Source organism: Sceloporus occidentalis, unplaced genomic scaffold (assembly GCF_023333645.1).
Source record: "Sceloporus occidentalis isolate IW3139 unplaced genomic scaffold, rSceOcc1.0.p SCAF_4, whole genome shotgun sequence".
NCBI lineage: Eukaryota > Metazoa > Chordata > Lepidosauria > Squamata > Phrynosomatidae > Sceloporus > Sceloporus occidentalis.
In genome coordinates this window covers 115,008,188-115,026,052 of record NW_028316984.1, presented here as the reverse complement: position 1 = coordinate 115,026,052, position 17,865 = coordinate 115,008,188, and the positions used below count along the sequence as shown (strand labels likewise).

Here is a 17,865-nt window from a genome sequence, read left to right as displayed (position 1 = left end):
CTCACACAGTCTTTCATCACCATTGTCAAATAGACAAAGCATACCTTTCCCCCAGATATTATTATTATTATTATTATTATTATTATTATTATTATTATTTATATTCCACCTCTTCCGTTTTGGGGATCGAGGCAGTGAACAACACAAACACAGACTTCAGCACTGAGAAGTGGAGATGTATAAATGAATCTGATCATGACTTTGAGGACTCTTAATCTTTCCAAATTCCAACAGCCCTTCAAACGGCTGTTATGTGTTATGGGTCAAGTGTAGGTAATACGGAGAACAGAATGCACAGGGATCTCTTTTTCCATCAGTGCCTTCCTTAGGTAAATGGTGCTCAAGAAATTGTGATTGGGCAGCCATGCACTGCAGTAAAAGTATATATTTTAGGAATGTTTGGTATCTATATTAAGCAGAGTTCTGTGGGGCTAGTATAACATGAGCTTGTAGTAGAAATAGGAGATATTACTCTGGATGTTGTTGTAAGGTTAAAAAAGAAAGACAAACTGACATATATTGTCTCAGGAAATCCATCTCATATATGAGATGCCCATTGCCCACATCTAGGCTAGAGGAGCAATTATTTTGTCACATGACTCAAAGAAATGTATTCCCCAAAGATTTAGTACTTCAGGATGCACACACACACACACAGTTTTTTCAACGTAAATGCCTACTATAGCCTTCCCAAACATGGCAACCTCCAGATGTGCCAGACAAGAGCCTTGATCTCCTGACTAGGGATCGTGGCAGTTGTCATATGCTCTGACACATTGAGCATCCCAAGAGGGAAAAGCTAGCCAAATATCTCAGTGTTAATTAGGCTAATTGGAATTCTCTGAAAACAATTACCATTTGATGGAATAACTGCAAACGCCGTCTCGGGCATCTGTATAGTGACCATCAGCAGTTCTTTTCATTATCCAAATTAGCTATTTATTGCATGGAAATTGCCTCTCTTCTGCCAGAAAATGCTCAGAGAGAAACAGTTTGCACTATGGATACTTTATTCCTGAGTCAGTGCACTTTCATTCATGTTTTATAACCATTAGCCAGTTGAGTAGTACTTCTATTCATTAGGTTTAAGTGACTGTTGAGTCAAGCCATCGCCATCATCATTCTATTCTCAAGACTTAGTGTAGCTTTGTAACAGAGCTGTGTAGGCTAAAAATTGAAACCTGGAGTGAAAGTTTTTAAAGCTTGTAGAGAAAAATAGCACACCAATGATTTGATGATGCATCTAGACTGGTTCCTGTTATGACCTGCCATTAATTTGTTACAGATTCAGTTTCTGCATTGCATAAAGCAAACTCCTACTGGAGGGGAGAGTGAAGTTGTGGATGGATTTCATGCAGCTAATAAGCTTAAGGAAGTAAATCCTCAGGCCTTTCAAATCCTAACCTCCACCTTTGTAGATTTTACAGATGTTGGAGTCGATTACTGTGATTTCTCTATGCAATCCAAACAAAGAATTATAGAGTAAGTAACAATCGCAGATCTGACCAGTAGTATCAGTTTATCTTGTGCTAATAGCAATGTCTAGCTGTCTAATCCTGAATTACTGACAAAGGATACCCTTTTAAACTATGTAAATAACCAAAGTGGCAGATCTATGCCTGCCATCTTGTGGACAAGGGGGGAAATAGCTTTTTAAAAATATATGTGCTGTTAGATTTATACACTTTTTTGTTGTTTTTTCTTCAATAACAAATTTATCTTTATTAAATTTTGCTTCTTATTCATGGAGTTCTTAGAAAAGCATTCCAATATAATGAAGGACTGCTTTGGAGGAAGCCCTGTTTTAGGTTTGCACAATTTGTCAGTTTCTATTTTTCCAATATTTGCATTTTAAAAAAAGAAGAAGAAGAAAAAGCAGTTCAAGTCTGACTCAAGATTAATTTTAGACATTTTTGGAAAATTTTAGCTATAAAAATATGCCAAATAAAATTCTCAGGTGTCTACACTGGCAAATAGAATAGGCGAGCAATCAATCAGAAAAAGAACAGTTGCAACCCTAATTCAGTGCCACAAATGTGGGTGAATATATTCAGACTTTTAAGAATCAAATCAGCAGTTTCAAAATACACTGCAGAAATAATCCAATTAGAGACTGCTTTAACTGCCCTGGCTCAATGTTAGGGAATTCTGGGAACTGTAGTTTTGTGAAACATTTAGCCTTTTCTGTCAGATTGCTCTGGTGCCACAATAAACTACAATTCCCAGGCTTCCCTAGCACTGAGCCAGGACAGTTAAAGCAGTCTTGAACTGAATTATTTCTGCAGCGTGTTTTGGCCATCAGACCCCATTTCCTGAATAGATACACCTTGACAGTTTTTGTTTCCTCCCATCTTTGAAATTTTGGACCTCTAATTCTTAAGTCCCATTTCTGAAGAAATGTGTGGATTTGATAAGCACTTATCTGTTTTAGTATTAAAAGACTGCTGTCAAATAAGTTTCAAGAGGGGAAATTATTTTCTTCTTACTCAAAAACTGGTAAAAGGCTTGACTTTGAAGATAAGTTTGCTCTCTCCATTTCTCAACAGTGTAGATGAAAAGGGCCAAGTGATTCGTATCAACTTTAATAATGCAACCAGAGACACTATATTTGACGTACCTGCTGAAAAAGTGAAACCATTTTATGCTGCTCTCAAGGAGTATGTTAATCTGCTGAACAGTGCTGATAACAAATATACCTACAAAATGAAACCAGGTAAATAAATAAACTGTTTACCTTTGCTTTTATTAACAACTGTGTACATGAATCAAAGGGCTTTCATTAACAAGAACAACAACTATTTTGTGTCTTCTTGTCAGTACTCTTTGCAGGGGTGGGGTCAGATTGGAACTTTTTCTTTCTGCCAAATTTTTCTGGAAATAGATTCTGAATTTTAATAGATTTTTTCAGTCGGTTTACCATATCATGGTAGATTTGCACAGAGGATCCTGAAGAAAGTTTTCTTGATGCCATCCACTGGAAAATCCAGATGCTTACTAACAAAGGCCATACTTGAAAAACTACACAAAGTCTTTGCCAAAACAATTCCAGTTCAGCACTACAAAAATATTAATCCCATCATATGGCTGCATTGCATGAATGGAACACATGTTCGTCTACTCTTGATAAGAGCTTGATTTATCTTCATCTCACCATATGTTGTGGGCAGAGCTTGGAAACATTATTGGTTTGGACTGTAACTCCCAGAATCCCCCAGCAACTATGGCTAGGACAAAGGGATTCTGGGAACACTAGTCCAAATATCTTCAGTAAGTTCTGGCTGTGATATACCAAAACAGTTTCTAGTTAACCGTTACCTTATTGAAATGGTTGTTGCTGCTTTGTGCCTTCAACTCATTTCCAGTTTATCGCAACCATAAGACAAACTTATCACAGATGAGGTTTGCCTCTGCCTTCCTCTGAGCCTAAGAGAGTATAATCTACTCAGGTTTACCCAGTTGGTTGCCATGGCTTAGTGGGGATTTAAACTCTGGTCTCCATGGTTCACTCAAACCACTACACCATGCTAGATCTCACTGAAATTTAGTAACTCAAAATGTTGTCTCAGTAAGGCCTCCTGGTTCGTCACTTTTCTGACAGCTGTATTTGTATCTACCACTCTTTGTAGGTGAAATAGTGGTGTTTGACAACTGGCGCTTACTTCATGGTCGGCAGAGTTACCAGGCAGGGACAGAAATATCTCGTCACCTTGAAGGAGCTTATGCAGATTGGGATGTGGTAATGTCAAGGCTCCGAATCCTGCGGAAGAATGTTCTCAGCAGAAAGTAATCTTCAAGGTTGGACTACTGGAACCTTTCACACTGTGTAGAGGATGGATGGTTCTCCCACAGACACCAATGGATTTAGTATGTTTCCAGTGTCTTTAGGGAATTACTGGCTGACATTGTTGTATCAATTCTGTTGAAAACCTGACTAACCTCTGAATAACATGGATTTTGACCACAGTAGCACATAGTGCTAGCTAGAAGCTGAGCAGCTCTCATAGTTTTCCAGGGAATTGTTGCCAACAAACAATAAGGATAGCCATTAAAACATAATGGTGAAAGATTTGCAGCATCTTAGAATCCATTTGAAAGGCTATGTTTTCGCAAGTATGGTGGCAAAAAAATGAGAACAACTGGGCATTTTTGGTCTCTGCTCTTGTAGAATGTTCTATTCCTGGTACAAGGAAGGTATAACCTTCCAGATGTTATTGATCTGCAACTGTTGTTTATTATTTTTAATTGATTTTATCGTACACTGCCCTGAAATGCTTGAATATATGGCAGGATATAAAAAATAATAAATGGATAAACATTTATCACCCTTCACCATTGGGTCTTCTGACTAGGTCCAATGGAAGTTGCAAGTCAACATCAAGAAGACAACAGTTCACACTGTGCCCTGTTTAATCTTCAGGGATATATTGCTGCTTGTTTTCCAGGAGGAGGGAATTTTGTGAGCCTTTGGTGGATATAAACCTGGTCACTGTTCTCCTGTGGTTATGTGATTTTTTTTTCCTGCTTTTAAAATATTTTATTGGGCTAGTTTTGTTTTTACCACTGTTGTTATTTCTTGGATTGTTTTAGAATATCATTCTCCAACTGGTGGCCTCTTGATATTTGAGACTATGGCTGCTGCCACACTGCAGAATTAATGCAGTTTGTCACTATTTTAACTGCCACGGAGCCGTGCTAGGGAATCCTGGGTTTTGTAGGTTGTTGTGGCAGCAGAGCTCTCTGACAAAGAAGGCTAAACAGCTCACAAAACTACAATCCCAGAATTCCATGGCATTTCCCATGGCAGTTAAAGCGCTGTCAAACTGTATTAATTCTGCAGTGTAAATGCAGCCTACAACTCCTATCAGGTCCAGCTTACATGTTCAGTGGTGATGGATCATGGGAGTTGAAAACATCTGCAAGGCAACAGGTTAGGGACAGCTGTTTCAGATGTTCTTTTTGTTGTTGTTGTTATAGTAAGCTGCTTCATGGATAAAAAGACAATCAAAATTGTAAAGATAATAACAATAATACAACGACCTCTGTTTATATTTTTCAAGTAGCAATGGGTGACTATTCCCATTTGTATGCTACATTTGCAGCAGCATACCTTCTAACAGAAAACTAAAGGATATACTGAAAGAAGCCATCACTTCTTTTTTTGGAAAAAAATGAATTACATAAATGAATAATACATAAATAAATGTTTATTACATGCTGTAGAAAAGGACTAATATTACTAAATGCATGGCTTCCATTGGTCTCTCTAGGTAAGAAACAGAACTTGAAAGTAATTTCTTGTATGCAGGGTATTGCTGCTAATCCTTCAGGAATGGGGATCAGACAGCCTTTCAGATGTTTCTGGAGTACATGTTCTAGTAATCCTAGCCAGCACAACCAATGGTAAGGAATATTGACAGTTGCAATCCAACAAAACCTGGAGGACTACATGATTTCTACTTCTACATACTTATCTGGTAGTAAGTCCTATTTGATTTTGTTAGCTCTAATTAGATCCACGCAGGTTCCAAATAGGAGTGGGAATCATGCAGCCCTCCAAATGCCATTGGAATGCAACTCCCAACATTCTTCACCACTGTTAGTGCTTGCTAGGACTTGAATTTGGTTAGGCAAAAGAAATTCTCTTGGTATCCTAGATGATGATGTAGAAGGTGAAAGATGAAGTACTGCCACCACTAGTATTAAAATCCCTCCCCTCCCCCAAAAACGTAGATGAAATGCCCTTCTTTCAGCTTTTACCACCAATAAATAAATGGCAGGATTGGTTGGGGTTAAGCATTTTCACTCAGTCCTGTTGAATATGAAAATGGAAATCAATTGCTATCCCACAGGTATTAATGCTGCACATCTCCCATTAATTTCAATAATTTATTTACATGAAGTATTTTTTGCCCCATCCTTCAGTCCAAAAAGCTCTGAACATGACTTACATAAGATCTGTAAACAGAAAGTCCAGTCCATGCTGACAGGATGATAGAAAGGATAGAAAAGAAATTGGGGCTGAGGAGGGTAGAGGAAAACAAGCACATTCACTGCCAACTTTAAATTATGTACCAGGTCTTATAACCAGCTGTAATGGAAAGATTTGGAGATGGGTATGAATGAAACACTCCTGTTTTCCCTCAGTCCTTCTACTGCAGCCTGACAGAATGCTAACTGAACCTATCTGAAACTAATGGACTACATTTGGCAGCTAAGCATTGGTGCATTATATCCACCATAAGTGTGAAGCAAGGATTGGGAATCTCTGGGGTGAGGTAGGATCTCAGCTTGCCTTCTCAAGGTACAGAAAAGCTCTGGATGGTGGTGGTGGTGATGTGTGTATGTGTGTGTGTGTTTATGGAGTAACAACACCCACTGCTGGTGTGGAGCCACTGGGAAGTTGCCAAATTGATAATCTGGCCATTGGACAAAATAAAGATTCCCATTGCTGGCATAAGGCCAGGCCAATATGAACATCGTGTGTGTGATCTTTAAGATATATTTGGATTTTTTTTCCTTTTCATCTAGATGAAATGTCAGGTACACGTTGTATCCCAACCTGGATTTGAAAATGTAGGTTCATCTCTGAGCAATATTAAATAGTGCCTTTCTCTTTCTGCTTTGAATTTTGGCACCACATGAGAGTTTGATATAATACAGCAGAAGCTGATGTGACATATCATCAACACTGGCTTTTAATTGCGACTTGATCCTTTAATGCTTTCTTTTCTGTCCAAAAACTTGAACAGTTTCTGATGTTTCTGAATTAAACCAGAAATCCAATGGTCTTACTCATTTAGCTTGAAGTCCAGTTTCTTATGTTTATTATGCTTGGTGTTTTCCACCAAAATCCTTCCATTTGAAATAGCCACTTTATTCTGGCAAACATTTTCTCCTTTCAACTATGTACCTAGAGAAAACTTTGTTTCATGTGTTCATGCATTAATAAAATCCAGTTTTGGAACCAATTAACCAGTTGGACTCTTGCCTGCTTGCAAACCCCATTTCCTACTACCGTAATGTCTTACACAGATGCCAGATTGAAGATAACAGCGGAAGGAGAGAGTTCTTCATAGGTAATCCTCAAAAGGTTTCCAATATGTGCCTTGAAGATAAGATTTGTCTAATTAGAAAGCTATGAGGCTATACAAAGAGATATTCTGACCCATACAAAGAGGATGCTTTAAGCAGTGTATCTTCTGCTACAAGAATTCATTCATCTACTGATGCTCCTTTACAGTGGGTCTTACCAATAATATTGCAGCAGGACTCTTTCTCCAAATGCTACAAAACAGCTTCATGCACCATTGGCAGCAAATATTGCCCATTGCATTATGATTACTTTTGCCCTCAATTCAATTTGTCATTCAAATTGCCGAAGAAAGCCTAGGTTGAATAATCTGTTCATGTAACCATCTGTTTATATTCCACCACTTTCTCAACCTGGAACTCAAGGTGGCTCACAGCAAGATATATAAATACAATGAAACCAATGACATTATTAAAAAAACAATTGGCTGGCATTGTATTCAGTATTTACAATGTCATAAGCCAGACGTAAGACAATGTAAATATTGGAACCAGTGTGGTATAGTAGTTTGAGTATTGGACTCTACACTATGGAGATCAGCATTCATTTCCCTGTTCAGCCATGGAAACCCACTGGGTGATCTTGGGTGAGTAACACACTGTCAGCCCCAGAACCCCCCCCCCCCCCCATGGCAGGTTTGCCTTAGAGATGTCATAACTCAAAAATGACTTGAAGGAAATAACAAAAAATTGTAATTCATGGTGCAGTGACTGAGAGTGTCCCTCAAAAACTCGCATTAAAAGTCAGACAACACCACCAACAGGGATTTCTGAGGTGTTGTGAAATGGAGTCACAGGTTGCAGGTCTGCATCTTTCTTTGCAAAAGTTTAAAGAGAGTGTTTCAACAGACAGAGCTGCACTCTTGTCTGAACAGGTCTGAATTTCTCTCATCTGACCTGGCATAACTACTAACTGTAGAGGCAGCAAGCAAGGCATAGATACTGGCAGAGAGAAAAGAGAGCTGAAAGTAACATGCCAGTCTAAAGTCCTAACAGATGCTATAAAGCCACCTAGAATGGCATGGTGCAAAGATCATCACCCAATACAAAATCAAAACAGGATTACAGTTGACTAGACATCGCAGCAAGATGAATCTGTCCTCATGCAAGAAGCCCTTAAAATAACATGGATATAATTGGAAGGCTAATTTACCCAATTAGCAACTTGACTCAGAGCAGATATAGCATATTTAAATGCCATTAGTCACATGGATGGTCTGATATAGAGGATTAGTGGAAAGACAAGGGATTGACCAAGAACAACAAAGGGATAGTTGGGGCAATATTGGTGTGTGTATGTTGGGAAGATCTTAGCAGAAATATGAAGAGAGAGCAAATTATATGCTTTGCTGGAGTAGGGATGTAGTTCTGCACTGAGTTTTTTCTTGAAGGAAACAGCAATCAATTTTCTTTCTGCTATAGGAAAATATTTTTTAAAAAACACTGTTTTCAAAGTCCACTCACAGGCCTTATTCTGTGCCAAATTTACACATAAGAACATTTTCTATGCAGGAAACAAAATTTTCTGCCCAGAAAACTATTTCTCTATATAGATATTGTTGTCTGCAAAGAAAAAGTTCCCCGTTTTCTGTGCTGTCAACATCTTTTTCTTTAAAGGAAATAATATTTCTGTATAGAAGCATCATTTTTCTGAGCAGAAAACGCTGATTGTTGTTGTCAGGTTTTCTCAACATTTGAAAGACATGTTTTTTCGCATTTTCAATTTTTAAAATATTTTTTCCATCCATATGCTGAAGGGAGCACAATAAACCAGAGGAAGAGAAGCTGGGTCCTACTGAAGCTTCTCTGGATGTGAAATGCCATGTTTGAATGCAGTCTTTATTTGGCAAACTCTATTTTAATTGAAATATAAATCTTCATACACAGATGGTGGCCAGAATCCTGTGGAGCAGTTACAAATACTTAACCTACTGCTGCATATTCTTAACTGCTACATGTTGATCTCTACATAGGCCTTAGTTTAGGACTATGTAGAGACCAGGGAAAAAACACTAAACTGTTTGCTGCAAGAGCAAATGGATCTAGGATACTACACTTGATCTTAGCCAAAAGGCCGAGAAGCAATAAATGGATCTAGGAATCATTCCACTTCCTTTATTCTGTAACCAGTACTATTCTCAAGGAAGAGTAATAGAAAATCAGCAGACTGCTGTATGACCATTATGTATTATGCAGCACCAGACAGACACACACACAGAGGGATTGACAGGGGGTCCATTTCTCTGTCACTTGAGAAGTGATTACCTGACGTTTCCACTCACTGTCCCGTGATCATTTGTGACAGACCTTTTTTTCTGTCTGTCACACCGGAGATCACTCATAAGCAACGGTGGGACTGTCAGGCAGACACTTCACAACTGACAGGGAAACACCCCCATCAATCCCAGCAGCTGCTTACCAGTAATTGGCCTGAGGGGGATCTGTCTGAACTTCATAGCATCATAGTTACTTGTTGCTGTTGTGTGCCTTCAAGTCATTTTCAATTTGTGGCAACCCTAAGGTAAACCTATCATGGAGTTTTCTTGGCAGGTTTCTTCAGAGGAGGTTTGCCATTGCAATCCTCTGAAGCTGAGAGTGTGTGACTTGCCCCAGTGATTTTACATGGCCGAGCCAGGATACAAATCATAGTCCCGTATTCAAGCCACCACACCACACTGACTTACACTATAATTACAGTACTACATAATATGTCATTGTCATGCAGGATTCTGCCCATTTTCTATTACTCTTCCTTGAGAATAATACTGGTTACAGAATAAAGGCAGAGGAATGATTCTACCCCATTTGCTCTTGCAGCATTTCTAATCCAAAGCTTTTCTCCTCTTGTGCTGTTCTCCTACAATGGTGATCCTGCTTCCACTCTGCAGCCTAGATCTATCATGCCAATATGTATAATGATTAGGACAATGATCGCATTTACTTCAGTGGAAATAATTCAAAGTTACCATACTAAGAACAGCAACTCCTATTTCTCAACACAGTTTCCTTTCCAGGGCAAAAATTTGGAATAATTTGTGTGCACCACAGTATAAGCCCCAGAACTTTTGACAGCAGTGGACTAGACTCTGATTTTGTTACAGTTGTGGCTCCTAAATGACATTATTCATTCTTTTTTCCTTTTATTTATAACTTTTATAACTTATTTTTTCCCCAATACTGGGATTCAAGGCAAGTTGTTACACAATACAGCTAAAAATATAGTGAGTTATTCTAAAGCAAATTAAACAGATTATCATGTTAAAGCAACCATAGAATTAAAATTATTTAAAACCCTTTTCAAAGCACATCAGAGAGAAGAGAAAATGTATAGCTCGCATATATACACCCCATCAAAAACCTCTCAACTTCCGGTTCGTTGCCAAAAGCATATCTGATAAAAGCTTTTTCTGAGGGGAAAAAGGGAAAAAAAGGGAAGGGTTTCCATCTAGTGGTCTAATGGAGAAAATGTACCCAGAAAGGAAAGGATCTGGTCTATCCAGAGCACAAAAAAGCTTGATTATTCTTACCTGATTTGGAAAAACACTAATCTAAGTAAAGGCTGCATCTGCATTGTACAAATAATGCAATTTGACAACACTTTAAATGCCATGGCTCAATGCTATGGAATTCTGGGATTTGTAGTTTGTTGTGGCAGCAGAGCTCTCTGACAGATAAGGCTAAATAGTTCACAAAATTACAAATCCCAGAATTCCACAGCATTGAGTCATGACAGTTAAAGCAGTGTCAAACAGCATTATTTCTACAGTGCAGATGCAGCCTAAGTGGTTTTTTATGCAACACCACCCTTCTGTTGAACACTAGCATTGTTCAGCTGATTGTGCAGCTGCCCCTGTGAATGCTTATTATCCCATTGTGCAGTGCTGACTACACAGTGGCTGTTTCAACAGTCTCCCTGAATCAAGTGGTACATGAAAGGCCCTGAACCATAGTTTCACACCATCCCAAAATGTGCTATTCTATGTACAACTGTAAACATAATGTCAATTGCATAACACCCTTAAAAATATAAACAAACATGGAAGAAATGTAGCTGCAGCATACATGATGCCAACAGGATTTCAGCCAAAAATATAATATGTGGTGCAAAGCACCAGAAATTTGCAATAACTTTACAAATATATTTTCCCAAAATACCCTTTGTAGAACTGCCTTTGCATAGAATACTCTTCAGCTTAAATGCAGCAAGCTGTCTTAGAACTAAGAATGTTTCCTTCTTGTCTTACTTGTACTTCTTCCCAATAATTATTATCCATATATCCTCCCATCTTTTTTTCTAGTTTACATTGAGGCCTTCTTCCAGCCTCCTTCCCCTTAAACCCTTTGCTCCTTGATGTCGCTTCCAGCTAGGCTTGAGACCTCATCTTATCTATGAGATTTTCTCGGTGACACTACCACCTTTACCTACTTTACAGAAGCTGGATTGCAAACTAAAGTTTAGCTTTCATGATAAGAAGAACCAAATCTTCCATCAACAAAACACCATTCAGTTTAACATACTGTGGTAAGAACCACTACTATCCTCACTCAAGCTCCAGAAAGTTGGTAAATTCCAGCTGTAATTGGACTGTAAATAGACTGTGTACCATTTGGGCAATATGGACATGGTGGAGTATCCTATGCTGTGGTTAATTCCAATTTCATTACTGTTGTGGAGCTGGGTGGCATAAGTCCCAAATCTAGTGCTCTAGAATACATGATTAGAATCAATACAACTGAGGGTATCATGTGACTTAAGCTATGATCCCATGTTACAAATACCCAACTGGCACCCAGTGCCACCAATACAGGATGATACTTGGGAGGGGCTTTAAAAGTCTCCAGCAGACTTTCTGTTGTGCCTAAATATTTACCTATAGCTGGATGAACAATGATGAAGGCATTCTCCAGGGCCTCCTGGAGTCCTCTGAAGGATCACTTCTGTGTCTGATGGTAGGAAAATAGTAAGATGCTTCCCCAGTGCCCCCTGTTGTCCAATGGCCACTGTTAGGGGAGCCACAGAAGGGAGGTGGGTCCTGCAGGGGAGGGGTTGTGAATTCTTCCTTCCACAGCAACCAAAAGGTTCAGTATGCAGGTGTAACTGTCAGTTATGCCTGTATATCTCACTAAAAGGGTGCCAGGCCAGATGCTACAGTGAGCATTTAAATATGACTTTTCTAAATGCTAAAGCAACTCTGTAAGGATGGCAAGTATAATCCACATACTGTAAAACACTGTAATAAATCCACACCACATTGCAACTCTCTGATGTAAAAATATGTTCATGTATTTTTCTACCATCATTCATGTCAATTATTCTTAAGAATTTACTTAACTGGGCTCACAACTAGATAGGAGTTTGTGACCTATTAACAATTTATAAGTGTGCACTCACAAATGAGTTTGCACATGTTTGTTGTCATATTTGAAGTTTCTCCCTTATGCATTCCTCTGTTCAGAGGGTATTATCTGAAAGGTTAAACAATTCACAAGTATGTAAATACTTCACACACAACTTTTCATATTTCTTTCTGTTTCTCCTTCAGTGTCTCTTGATAACTTTTTCTACCTTTAGAGTTATCTTTGTCTTCTTGTCTAGAAAGTAAAAAAAAAAACACTAGACAACAGGGAAACAACATCATTCATTTACCAGCAGAGGAACAGTGGCTCAGATTGCACACACAATCTTTTCCATAACTGAAAAGAGAAAAATAAAGGGACTGAGTTGGCTGAGGAAATTTTGGGAGTGTCTTGGGAGGGTGGGGTGGGGAGTCTCAACATACCTGATACCAATAGTTTATTATTTCATTGAACTGATTTACATGTCTCATTGACATATTGCATATCCATTTTATTCTCTATGGCATGATTATAATAAAGTGTGGGTATTTTAGTTCACGCCAACTGGAATCTTAGTATCTTGGACCAGCTAGTTACACACCACTCCTTCACAAGTGTAGCATTGTGAAAGCACATGATTGAATCTGGAACTATTACCTCAAATTTTCATCCACTTAACACCATGATAAACTCTCCTCTTTTAATATTTCACTCACCTAATTGTGCATTTTATTCCAAATGTTTTCAAAATTATCTTCTAAAGTTGTTATCTGTTTTCTATTCCTAGGCATTCCTTTTGAATATTTTAACACAGAAAAAAATATGTATGCTCAAAAACAAAGATCAAAACTAGTTTTGCCATACTGAAAAGTGAATCATAGAATCATAGAGTTGGAAGAGACCACAACGGCTGTCCAGTCCAAACCTCCACCATGCAGGAACACACAATCAAAGCACTACTGAAAGATTACCATCCATCCTCTGTTTAAAAAGAGGGCTCCTGTACTTTTAGTGCTTGTGCAGAACAGGGGGTTTCCCTAGGTGTTGCCAGTCATGCAACCAGGTAGCAAGTGACGTCTGCTGAAATTTCCTCTTCTATACAGCAACTAAAAATACAGAAACCTTCTCCTCTTTTCAATATGGCAACCCTAATTAAAACACACAGACATACATACACAATTAGCCTATATAGAGATCAAACATGGGAATTGGCATTATTACCACATTTTAACCACATAAGCTACTAAACATATTCTTTGCAAGGGTTCTAATTCCTCCATTGAAAGCAGCCACCTTTTGTAGCTCTGGCTTTTCTTGAGGAAAAGTGGTCATTACTATACAAGTTCCACAACAAAAGTAAACCACTATCCATAGGCCAAATTAGGTGAAAATGCATTTGTAAAGAAAAGGTGGAATTACTCAACACCTTCTTTGCTTCAGTCTTCTCAGAAAAGGCAAAGGGTGCTCAACATGAAGAAAATGGAGCAGAGGACAGAATAGGGGAATTTCAGCACAGAATAAGTAAAGAGCTAGCAAATGTAATATCGGAGCCATTGGCAATAATTTTTGAGAACTGGAGAACAGGAGAAGTCCCAGCAGACTGGAGGAGGGCAAATATTGTCTCCATCTCCAAAAAGCGGGGGGAAAGAGGATCCCAACAATTATCCTCCAGTTAGTCTGACATCAATATTAGGAAAGATTCTGGAGCAGATCATTAAATAGAGAGTCTGTGAACATCCAGATGGCAATGCCATAATCACAAAAAGTCAACATGGGTTTCAGAGAAACAAGTCATGCCAGACAAATCTGATCTCTTTCTTTGGTGGTTTACAGACCACCCCTTTGGGGCATATCCTGTACCCGCCCCTTTCCCTGATGGATCAGGGCCTCAGCTGCCACAGTGGCAGCCCCAAGGCCCTGATCCTCTGTTTTTCCAGGCCACAGGGAAGGATCATAGAATCATAGAATCATAGAGTTGGAAGAGACCACTAGGGCCATCCAGTCCAACCCCCTGCCATGCAGGAAATCCAATTCAAAGCATCCCTGACAGATGGCCATCCAGCCTCTGTTTAAAGACCTCCAAGGAAGGAGACTCTATCACCCTCCGAGGGAGTGCATTCCACTGTCGAACAGCCCTTACTGTCAGGAAGTTCCTCCTAATGTTCAGGTGGAATCTCTTTTCCTGTAGCTTGCATCCATTGTTCCGGGTCCTGTTCTCTGGAGCAGCAGAGAACAAGCTTGCTCCCTCCTCAATATGACATCCTTTCAAATATTTAAACAGGGCTATCATATCACCTCTTAACCTTCTTTTCTCCAGGCTAAACATCCCCAGCTCCCTAAGTCGTTCTTCATAGGGCATGGTTTCCAGACCCTTCACCATTTTTGTCGCCCTCCTTTGGACACGCTCCAGTTTCTCAATGTCCTTTCTGAATTGTGGTGCCCAGAACTGGACACAATATTCTAGGTGGGGCCTGACCAGAGCAGAATACAGTGGCACTATTACTTCTCTTGATCTAGACACTATACTTCTATTGATGCAGCCTAAAATAGCATTGGCCTTTTTAGCTGCCGCATCACACTGTTCACTCATGTTCAACTTGTGGTCTACTTGGACTCCTAGATCCCTTTCACACGTAGTTTCATTCAACCAGGTGTCACCCATCCTATATCTGTGCATTTTATTTTTCCTCCCTAAGTGCAATACCTTACATTTCTCTGTGTTGAATTTCATTTTGTTAGCTTTGGCCCAGCTTTCTAGTCTATTCAGGTCATTTTGAATCTTGATCCTGTCCTCTGGGGTATTAGCTATTCCTCCTAATTTGGTGTCATCTGCAAATTTGATAAGTATGCTCCCAATTCTGTCATCCAGGTCATTGATAAAGATGTTGAATAGCACCCCGACACGGCGGGGAAAGGGAGAAAGGGGCCACTTGTCCCCTTTCTCCTTTGTGTCACTGGTGCAGCTGTGTAAAGGCGACACAAACCCAGGAAGGAGCTCCAAAATGGAGCTCCTTCCGGAGCCGCGGAAAGGGCGCCACAGGCACCCGTCCATGCCACTCCGTTTGGAGGTGGTGCGGCTGTGATGTCATAATAGCAGCACCCATGTGGACAGGGCGCTGCCATTTTGTACATACTCTGTTTGTACTAGGGTTGGGGCATCTAAAAAGTATGTACTTGGGTGCCCATTTGTAAAGGGCCTTTGATAAAATTACCAGCTTGGCAGATGAAGGGAATGGTGTAGATATAGGATGGGGGACACATGGCTGAACAAGACTACATGTGAAAGGGATCTAGGAGTCCAAGTAGACCATAAGTTGAAAATGAGTCAGCAGTGTGATGCGGCAGCTAAAAAGGCCAATGCAATTTTAGGCTGCATCAATAAAAGTATAGTGTCTAGATCAGGGGTAGGCAACCTGCGGCCCGCGGGCCGGATGCGGCCCGGTGAGGCCTTGGGACCGGCCCCAGCCCAGTCCTGCCACTGATTGCCGCCGGGGCCTTTGGCCTCTCGCGCGGAGGGTCAATTGTCTATAGAAGCCTCAGAAACATGCATTTATATTAACATTTTTTAAAAACTCAGCAAATTTTTTCGTGTGTCCTCCACTTTTTTTTAAAAAAGTGTCCACCATTTGAAAATTTTGTCCTACATTTTTCCCAGTTTATTTATTTATTTAAATTTTTATTTAAAAATTTAATTATTTATTTTTTGGCTTCGGCCCCCCAGTTGCCTGAGGGACAGCAACCCGGCCCCCGGCTCAAAAAGGTTGCCTACCCCTGGTCTAGATCAAGAGAAGTAATAGTGCCACCGTATTCTGCTTTGGTCAGGCCCCACCTGGAATATTGTGTCCAGTTCTGGGCACCATAATTTAAAAAGGATGTGGAGAAACTGGAACGTGTCCAAAGGAGGGCGACTAAAATGGTGAAGGGTCTGGAAACCATGCTGTATGGGGAATGATTTAGGGAGCTGGGGATGTTTAGCCTGGAGAAGAGAAGGTTAAGAGGTGATATGATAGCCCTGCTTAAATACTTGAAGGGATGTCACATTGAGGAGGGAGATAGCTTGTGTTACCTGCTTCAATGTAGTTTATATTATTTGATGTTCTTGCTATTTTGTGTTATTCCATTTGCTATTATTACCATAGTTCATTTTGTATCTTTTGTATATATTAGTTTTGAATATTTTTGTTATACACATTTGTTACATTTTAAGCACATAGAGAGAAAGATTATTTATAGTATCTTTTATTTTGGGCTTTTCAATTCCATTGTTTCAACATAAACACCATACCCCTGGAGCAGCCAGAAGCCGCCCCTGTCTGTTTCAGGCCTTAGTCTTAAAGATGCTACAAAATCTCTCCACATACTGATTAAACAGACTAACATGACTATATCTTTGAATTATATAATCTGTTTAGAAAACGCAGCAATGCTCAGCCTAATAAAATGCATATCACCTGCATTTTGCATCTTCTGGTTTGCTAAAGTATAAGCATGATATACAAAGGTATCAAGAAAGTTATTTTTATAAAAAGTTCTGTATACCTTGATTATATGCTGTTCAGATAGTAATTATTATTTTAACAATATACTTATTTTGACATCTCAGTGGACTGCACCCACCGTTTCCTTCCCTCAGCAGTTCAGAGCAGTTGGATGTGCACAATATGAATTTCCTCACCATGACCCTGCACCCATGCCACACTTCCCACTAGTAAAAAATAGCAGCGGCAGCAGTCCTTTCCAGGAATAGATGCTGTCCAGTATGAGAAGTTTTGGTACTGAACACAAGGGCAAGAGAACAACCCCCTGTGCCTATCCAAAAAGGTAATTACTTTAATTCAGTAATGATGGACTTGATCAAGGAAGCTGCAGCCCTGAGTTTGCAAGACCTGTGCGGTTGAGGACTGGCACACTTGGAGGTTTCTCATTTATAGACTCACCTTAACTAGAAGCGAACTTGAAAGCACTTAACAACAATAAAGTCACTAACAGCATAGTGTCCTGATTTGGCACAGAAAGTCCCAATTAAATCTCTGTTGCCCCACTTCTTCAGCTGTGCTTAAAATCTCCCACTTTTTCCCACTGTCCTCAGGTTATTCTAGTTGCTGCAAACTGAGTTCAAAGTGCAGCAGTAGTTTTCACTCAGCAGGTGGAAGAGGAGAGGAAAGGTGGAATCATGCCCTTCCCAATAGACTCAAGCAAAAGCAAAATGCAGCAAACTTTCCTAGCTTGTCTGTTTTTCCTTGTTAATAGCTTTTGGCATCTTGACCACACTTTGAGGTTACTTGGCCATATGTGTCCCATTTTTCATTATAAAATGATGGTGAGTAGGCAACAGGGTGTTTGTTGAAATACCAATGTCCCAGTCCGCACCATCAACACTTTTGCCCCACGGGAGAAGGAGCTCATCTTCCTGCATGGGGAAGAACTCTATATGCATAC

At 39.7% G+C, this 17,865-nt stretch overlaps 1 protein-coding gene and 1 pseudogene across 2 annotated transcripts in view; one reads left to right on the top strand and one right to left on the bottom strand.

Moving 5' to 3' along the window:
* The window catches only part of BBOX1 (gamma-butyrobetaine hydroxylase 1), a 54,006-nt gene extending 47,072 nt beyond the window's left edge, over window positions 1-6,934 (top strand). For both annotated transcript variants that reach the window (XM_089521332.1, XM_089521331.1), the window contains exons 6-8: window positions 1,286-1,482; window positions 2,547-2,713; window positions 3,627-6,934. In XM_089521332.1, coding sequence (XP_089377458.1) covers window positions 1,286-1,482; window positions 2,547-2,713; window positions 3,627-3,787 — 525 coding nt within the window. In that variant the 3' untranslated portion in view covers window positions 3,788-6,934. The remainder of the gene's footprint in view (window positions 1-1,285; window positions 1,483-2,546; window positions 2,714-3,626) is intronic.
* Window positions 6,935-9,006: 2,072 nt separating this feature from the next.
* Window positions 9,007-9,175, bottom strand: LOC149314527 (U2 spliceosomal RNA; annotated as a pseudogene).
* Between the last annotated feature and the right edge of the window lie 8,690 nt (window positions 9,176-17,865).